The sequence below is a fragment of the Gadus chalcogrammus genome, chromosome 10 (genome assembly GCF_026213295.1).
Source record: "Gadus chalcogrammus isolate NIFS_2021 chromosome 10, NIFS_Gcha_1.0, whole genome shotgun sequence".
Taxonomy (NCBI): Eukaryota; Metazoa; Chordata; class Actinopteri; order Gadiformes; family Gadidae; genus Gadus; species Gadus chalcogrammus.
Window position 1 is genome coordinate 2,728,674 of NC_079421.1, and position 8,881 is coordinate 2,737,554.

The following is an 8,881-nucleotide window of genomic DNA, read 5'->3' on the forward strand; positions in this document are numbered from 1 at the left end:
AGGCAGGCAGGGAGGCAGGCAGACAGTGGCAGGCAGACAGAAGACGGATAGAGAGGCAGCCAGACAGACAGGAAAACAGGCAGCCAGGTAGACAAATATAGATAAGTCAAACAGACGGTTAAATAGACATTGTCTTGAATTGAAAAATACTTGCTCCAAAAAATATAAAATAACGCATTATACTTTTCCTGTGTGTGTGTGTGTGTGTGTGTGTGTGTGTGTGTGTGTGTGTGTGTGTGTGTGTGTGTGTGTGTGTGTGTGTGTGTGTGTGTGTGTGTGTGTGTGTGTGTGTGTGTGTCTGTCACCTCCATAATGTGTGGCAGCTGAACAGTGTAGTAGTGGTGCAGGTGAGCGTTCACAGCGGCCAGGGAGAGCAGGTATTCATTCCGAACTTCATGCAAACGGTCGTCACACTCTTTTAACCTGGAACTGAGCTGTGGCACAAACACTCACACACACATCACACACACACATATTCACACACACACCAATATGAAAATATTTAAAACGTAAATATACCCAACATTTACTGAAATTACTATTCCGACAAAAATGGTAGAATAAGCCATTTATTTGGTCCATTAACGTAATATTTTTCAGTGTCAAAGCAGTAGACCGTTGACTATTAAAGAGTTGATATATTCAACCCTAACCTTGGCGCTCATTTTCTGTAGTCCTGTTCTGAAGTGGAAGATTCTATGGTCACTCTTCCGGGCCCTGAGCAGTTAGACACAAGACACTTGAAGGAAGGCTTGTGAACAGAAAGGAAGACAAGTTTTTAGTTTTGACAAAGAAAATGTCCCCTTAATTATTCTTTTAGCCAAAGACCATGCTTTATCAGACATTCGCACTAGGCCATGTTTTCATTTTACTGCGTATGCATCACATCATGATCTAGGACAATTTTATATCTTATATCATAAAACTCTTAGATATTGGAAGAAACCGCTCCGTGTCTTATGATAATTATCACAAAGAGGCAGACACGTGAAATATGTAACACGTATATCTCACGCACGCACACGCACACACACACACACACACACATTCCCATGTGTTTCTATCGTCCTTTTGTGTATGCTGCTTCTAGCTCCAGACCCTTAACAAGGCACACCTGGAGACCTAATCAAGGGGGCTGCATGTATATAGAGAGGAGCTGCATGGCAGTTGCTCTCTGCTCCATCCTCTGCTCCATGCTCTGCTCTCTGCTCCATGCTCTGCTCTCTGCTCCATGCTCTGGTCTCTGCTCCATGCTCCATGCTCTGCTCTCGGCTCCATGCTGATCGTTGTCTGCTGTGGCCTGCTGTCGCCTGCTGCCTGGTTGTATCGCTGCCGTCAACTGCTTACCAGTTCTGTTTGGTCATTACTTATTTTGGGTTGAGCCAGAAAGCCGTGTAGGGGAGGCCTGCCATTCTGTTTGTTCCCCCTTTTTCTCCTGTTTTGATTGTGGCTAGGGAGGATGAGCAAATGTATTTTTATTTAGCCTTAGAAAGATCGTTTCTTGTTTCTAGCATGGGGATACCTTTTTATTTGTTTCGTTGACCTGTGGGTCTCCCTGAAGGGAAGTGCTCGAGTTGGCAATAAACACCTTTTACTTTGGACCGCCTGACTCCTACTTTCTTTTTGATCCGGTCTGTTACTCCCCCTACCGCTAGCCCACTTAGGGGACGCAACACGCACACACTGACCTGGCCTGTGCCTCGGCGGCCTTTTCTCGGGCTGCGTCTGCGATGTGGCCCAGCTGGTGGTACCTCTTCTTGATCCGGTTCAGCTCCCGTATCGCCTCCACCACCTCCACTTGAACCCTCTGGAGCAGCTCCAAGCCCTGAGGTGGACAAACACGCGCACACACACACAACACACATGCATATATGATATATAAATATATATATATATATATATATATATATATATAGAAGGAATTAAATGATCAAATATATATTTTCCACAGAAATATAATAAATTAAAATCACTGAATAAGAAGATAACATAATAAATATTAATATTAGTTATTTAAATTAGTTTTATTCTAGATTAAATTTCAGTGAAACTGTAATAAAGATAATGTACAGTAGTGAGTTTACATTATTCATCTAAAATCTGATTCGTCTGATAAAATAGATTTTTTTTTTTCCAAATGCTTCACATTACTTCTGGGTCTAGAAACACTTTAAATTAAAATACGTAAACTAATACATAACTGTTAAAAAGCTTAGCTTGATTCATGATTCCGTTGTAACCTTTTAATTATCAGTATACTTGTGAAATGTCAGCTTATCAGGAAACCACAGCAGGAAAGGGTAAACGTAACCATCCAAATGTTCAAAAGCTAAACTAAAGGCCAGGGATGGGGTGTGTGTGTGTGTGTGTGTGTGTGTGTGTGTGTGTGTGTGTGTGTGTGTGTGTGTGTGTGTGTGATGACAGGACACAAAGGGTCAACCCTGAAGTTATAATAACTGCTAGTCCACAACACTTAACAAGAATGACAAGATAGATAATAAACATCTTGTTTTGTTTATATTTTCAAGAACATTAATAAAAAATAGAAGGGTTTGGGGTTTAAGAACTTTAAAATAAAAAAAGTCACCTGTTAATATCTGATTACCAACACAGTAAAGTCCCACTGCCCAGGCTGTGACTATTACTTACCCTCTTAGCTCGAACTTCCTTTGCACAGCGAAGGCTCCTTGACGTTTCTCCTAGGAGCGAGCGGTACTCTTCTGCTGCGGCCAATCGCGCTACGGCACTTTTAGCACTGGCGTCTAGAACGGACCGCCAAATACCGAACACACTGCTGGAAACACACAGTCACGCACACACAACAATATGGATCAATGCAGAGTCGCCAGACATTCTACGAAGTGTGTGTGTGTGTGTGTGTGTGTGTGTGTGTGTGTGTGTGTGTGTGTGTGTGTGTGTGTGTGTGTGTGTGTGTGTGTGTGTGTGTGTGTGTGTGTGTGTGTGTGTGTGTGTGTGTGTGTGTTTAGCAATATCTACCCAAACGTAACTGCATCAGTCTTTCCTCTCTGCCAGTCTCTCTTCTGGTACTGAGCAGCCAAGCGTTGCAGAGTCTGGAGAGGTCAACAGTTGAATGTTACGGTCATAGTTCTGTTCATTTCTATAGTTATAATAGTTTAAAACATCTGTAGTCGTAACAGTTTAAAACATAGGTTGTTTTATAGTTATAGTTCAAACATGCGTAATAGCCCCTCAACTTGATGAGTGACCTTTGTTGTAGCCCTCAGTTGCTCTCAAATTAGATATTTTTTTAAATCTATATCTTTTAAAAGTCTCACTTAATGCGCCACACCAAACACAGAAAAACACACACACACACACACACACACACACACACACACACACACACACACACACATCAATTCTTGTCTCTGAAGAAACTTCTCTGATGTAATATATTAACACAAACACATCCACACACACACTTGGATGTGACATTCCCCACAAGTTAAACAAACAGATACACACACACACACTAGCTTGAAGAGAGGTGTGAACAAATGCTGTGCAGAAAACAGATTCCAATATGTTTGTTTTGTGTACACTGGGCCATGGGAGTAGGGATGCAGGGTGAACCTGATCCAGGAGCAGCACTCAGGGCCCAGAATAGGTCCCTGGTCGATGGCTAATGACCAATTCCTGATAAAATACAGAGTCGCTCGTACTGCACCGAGTGTGTGTGTGTATGTGTGTGTGTGTGTGTGTTTCCATGTAGTCTGTGTCTGTATTTCTCTGCATGTAGTGTGTGTGTGTGTGTGTGTGTGTGAACTTGCCTGCCCATAGTCTTTCTCTATAGCTGCTCTTTGTTTACTGAAACACCTAGAAAAAAAGAACACTTATGATCACTTATGACAAACACACACACACACACACACACACACACACACACACACACACACACACACACACACACACACACTCAGAGACACAATATGTGACCTCATCTCTTCCAGCAGTTCAGTGTCCAGCTGCTGTTTGGTGTGCAGTTTCCCCAGTTGCTCTGAGAACACCTGCTTCACCTGCTGGCTTTCCTTCACCTGCATGTGCACATCAACGTTGGTACGCAAACAGCACTGAAATCACATATTCTTTATTTTTCTTGCCTGTCAAATAACCACCGCAAGTGTTGTTTATTGTCCTGTATCCGTTTACTCTTGTATCTTTTTTGTTAGGTCTGCTCGTATTGATTGAAATGGAAAAGCACCTTGAGATGGCTTGAAATCAATCGCGCAATACAAACTAAAGGTTGCTATAGTTATTATTAAAATACACTGAAAGACAGCAAACATTGAAAACAGAATGAAATAATATAGAATGAGGAGTTCATCTTTTTGTTATTTTAGATTTTGACTGGTGCAACTTCGCGATTAGTTTTAAGGCTGACTGATGCTGACCAGATTCTCACAAACAGCATTTCCATTCGGGAGAATTAAGTAGAAAACCGGTGTGACCAATCAATACACCAGGATGTGTCCACATCGAGTGCAATATCATACATTAACATTAACATTCTGTTAATTCAGCCCAAATACTTACTATCATTCATCCAAAATTACCCACATATATGAGCGTGCATGTGTCAGACCTACCTTCCTCGGCGGTGGCTGCATCGCTCTGTCTCCACATGCACGCGCTCCTCAGCGAGCGTGAGCGACGTCCTGCTTTCTCCACGAGCTCCTAGGCGAGGAACGGACGCGTCGCTGCGTCCTCCTATCTCCACTTCACGCCCAGTGGCTACTGTTCATTAGCGGCAAGTGGGGCTCGGCCCCACCTACTCTCAAAAGAAAAAAAAAAAGTTAAAAAAAATTATGAAAAAAAAAAATATATATAAAAAAAATCTCCCCAGAAAGTACTGTAAATTAATAAATTCGGCGCTTTTACTTCATTTTTAGTCGACCCTGGCTTGCTTCTCCAGACTCGTCTGGAGGGGCAAGAGGGGCTCGAGCCCCACCAGCCCAATGTAATGTGTATTGGACTTGAAAAATTGAAATGCGCAGGCTCAGAGTGTAAAGAGATTATTTTACTTCTGGTGGAGCTAGCCCCACCGGGACCGCCATGGACATGGTTCGTTCCACTGCAGTGTAATTTCATTTTTCACCGTTCATTGCCTGTAGTGCAGGGGTCTCAAACTCAATTTACCTGGGGGCCGCTGGAGGTAGTCTGGGTGAGGCTGGGCCGCATCAAGTATCCCACAAAAAAGTACAAATATCCAGTCTTCTCAAGCTTTACTATTAACAGTTCTGCAACATGAATGCTTTTTTGAACATGAATGGCTCTTTTGAACATGAACGGCTCTTTAAAACATGAATCTTCTTCAGAACATGAACTGTCCTTCTGAACATATGGCTTCTCTTGCCTACACCTCCTGATCTCTTCTGCTCTTCATCTGTTCATTTTAACACGGGAAGAAAAAATAAGAAAAAAGCCCTAGACGCGCAGATGATTGCGGCAGAGAAACTGAGTAGTTTAAACTTCCAGGGTCGAATATTTTTGAGAAGAGATGCATGTAATAATTTCCTAAATGTATTACATGATTTTATCTCATGATATATAAATTTCAATTAATATGTGTCGGCCTCAACTTAATACAAAACACACTTTCACACCATCGATATTTCCTCTCCCACTGGACACACACACACACACACACACACACACACACACACACACACACACACACACACACACACACACACACACACACACACACACACACACACACACACACACACACACACACACCGACGTATCCAGGCCCATGCAGTTATAAAATGCAATCAAACATGACAAAACAGAGACATTTTCTATAAATAGCCTAACGTTTGCAGTGAGAAAAACTGACGCACATTTCATGCTCAGGGATATGAAGCTCCACAACTTGAGGAACTCGGTTGCTAAGCGGTTAGTTTCAGATGCTTCAGTAAGCTCGAAATACATCAGAGGAGTCACACAGGAGAGGGCGTATCTCCAGCGCACACACACTTGGGAGAAGCCATACCATTGGCCTACGTACATTTCATCTCCGTCTTATGCAAGGTTTTTGTGTGCAGCAAGCGTTATAAATGAGGCCCCCGGGCAAGCGCAGCGACTCAGCAAAAAAAATAAAAATAAAAAGTGACTAAATACTAAATATCGTCCGGCGGGCCGCAATTGGCCTGCGGGCCGCGAGTTTGAGACCCCTGCTGTAGTGTGTGGCGTGATGAGTCATGACTTGAGTGACCTCACAACTCACCTCACGTGTCGCGCGCGAAAAGGTCCGGTAGCGAAGAAGAGAAGGAGAAGGATAACTTTGCTAACAAACATGTCGGAGGCACACAAACAAAAACGAGTCGACAACATGAACGAGGTAGATCATCTATTGGAGCACAGATTTGAGACCACTTTCCCCCGTCGACCACTCCTCCAGCCGGTAAGCCTCAGCTTGTACCCACGTCCTTCCCCAGTTGGGCTTACTTTTCTTTTTTATCTTTTTGTGCCAAACCGTGTTCATTATAATAAAGTGTTTTATGTTATTCTTGAACTCCGTCTCCCGCCCTCCCTGATTGGATGAACCTGAGTGTCTTTTTGTCAAAGGTGACAATCATAGTAATAGTGTACAGGTCCTTGAGCCCTAACCCAAGGTGGCGTTGTCGGTAACAAAGAGAAGATACTCTGATTTAAATTTGTAAATCCTCCTCGTATCGCCACAAACTATGCGACATAAAACTTGGAGGAGAAATTAGAGGTAAAACGTCTTGTGCTTTTCAATCTGTTTATGTTTTTCCCATCTTATATGTTCCCACTCCTGGACTACACCTTGTCGTGGTGAGTGGGCTTTAAACCAAGACAGGCCATTCTGAATATTTTCTTTCACAGCTATTCTATCTTTGATTTCTCCTCCAGGGCACTGCCTAGGCCTATGGGAGGTCTACTCCATGGTAAAATGATATTGGGTTCTTATAGTAGCTCTTACAGCTGTTTGCACTAGTATCATTTTATTCTGAGGTTTACCGAAGCTTAGTTTAAAGTTTAAAAACGTTTAAAAACTATACTTTCATTATTGCAATGTGGGTGGAGCTGAGGGCTGAATAGAGAATGGGAAACACCAAGCCAGGGCTACAAACAGCATGGTGGGACACTGACACGTAAGTAAGACCAATGAGGGAAGCTCAATCTCTATTTTGAAATACTTTTGCTTTTTAATGAAAATTATTATTTTTATTTGCAATATATTAGGGCTGCTGTAACTTTTTCCAAAAATGAATTTCAAACAAAATTAAAATCTCATCTCATTTCATCTTCATCCGCTTATCCGGGGTCGGGTCGCGGGGGGAGCAGCTCAAGCAGGGGGCCCCAGACTTCCCTTTCCCGGGCCGCATTGACCAGCTCTGACGGGGGGATCCCGAGGCGTCATCATCCAACCCTCATGACCATAGGTGTGGATAGGAACGAAGATCGATCGGTAGATCAAGAGCTTTGCCTTGCGGCTCAGCTCTCTTTTCGTAACAATGGTGCGGTAAAGCGAATGCAATACCGCCCCCGCTGCTCCGATATTCTGGCCAATCTCACGCTCCATCGTACCCTCACTCGCGAACAAGACCCAGAGGTACTTGAACTCCTTCACTTGGGCTAAGGACTCATTTCCTAACCGGAAAAGCAATCCACCGGTTTCCTGCTAAGAGTCATGGCCTCAGATTTAGCGGTGCTGATCCTCATCCCAGCCGCTTCTCACTCGGCCGCCAGCCGATCCAGTGAGTGCTGTAGGTCACAGGCCGATGATCCAATGAGGACCACATCATCTGCAAAAAGCAGTGACGAGATCCTCAGACCACCGAACTGCAACCCCTCCCCACCATGACTACGCCTCGATATCCTGTCCATGTATATCACAAACAGGATTGGTGAAAAGGCGCAGCCCTGGTGGAGACCAACACCCAGTGAGAATGAAACTGACTGCTGCTGAGGACGCAAACACAGCTCTCGCTTTGGGAGTACAGAGATTGGATGGCCCTGAGGAGAGACCCCCTTACCCCATACTCCCGCAGCACCTCCCACAGTTTCTCCTGGGGGACCCGGTCATACGCCTTCTCCAGATCCACCAAACACATGTAGACTGGATGGGCATACTCCCAGGTCCCCTCCAGGATCCTTGCGAGAGTGAAGAGCTGGTCCGTAGTCCCACGTCCGGGGTGAAAACCGAGTTGTTCCTCTTCAATCTGAGGTTCGACGATCGGCCGAACCCTCCATTCCAGCACCTTGGAGTAGACTTTACCAGGGAGGCTGAGAAGTGTGATACCCCGGTAATTGACACACACTCTCCGGACCCGCTTTTTGAACAGGGGAACCACCACCCCGGTTTGCCACTCCTTTGGCACTGTACCCGACTCCCACGCAATGTTGAATAGGCGTGTCAACCATGACAGCCCCTCAACACCCAGAGCCTTTAGCATTTCTGGCTGGATCTCATCAATCCCTGGGGCTTTGCCACTGCGGAGATGTTTGACTACCTCAGTGACCTCCACCAGGGAAATTGACGACGAAACACTATCAACCTCGAGCTCTGCCTCCAACATAGAGGGCGTGTTATTCGGATTCAGGAGTTCCTCAAAGTGTTCCTTCCAACGTCCGACGACCTCCTCAGTTGAGGTCAGCAGAGTCCCATCCTTACTGTACACAGCTTGGATGGTTCCCTGTTTCCCCCTCCTGAGGTGCTGGATAGTCTTCCAGAAACACTTTGGTGCCGACCGAAAGTCCTTCTCCATGGCCTCTCCGAACTTCTCCCACACCCGCTGCTTAGCCTCCGACACAGCAGCAGCTGCAGCCCTTCGAGCCTGTCGGTACCCTGCAACCGAGTCAGGAGTCCTCCAGGATATCATATCCCGGA

General features: G+C 44.8%; 1 protein-coding gene across 1 annotated transcript in view; it reads right to left on the reverse strand.

Annotated features, from left to right (window-relative positions):
- LOC130390940 (F-BAR and double SH3 domains protein 1-like) overlaps positions 1-4,628 on the reverse strand; it is an 11,949-nt gene extending 7,321 nt beyond the window's left edge. The window contains exons 1-8 of the mRNA XM_056601122.1: positions 4,608-4,628; positions 3,958-4,055; positions 3,792-3,837; positions 2,998-3,071; positions 2,650-2,794; positions 1,689-1,825; positions 654-717; positions 306-434 (exon numbers count right to left, since the gene is read on the reverse strand). Of these exons, the coding sequence (XP_056457097.1) occupies positions 306-434; positions 654-717; positions 1,689-1,825; positions 2,650-2,794; positions 2,998-3,071; positions 3,792-3,837; positions 3,958-4,055; positions 4,608-4,628 (714 nt within the window). The remainder of the gene's footprint in view (positions 1-305; positions 435-653; positions 718-1,688; positions 1,826-2,649; positions 2,795-2,997; positions 3,072-3,791; positions 3,838-3,957; positions 4,056-4,607) is intronic.
- Positions 4,629-8,881: the final 4,253 nt, after the last annotated feature.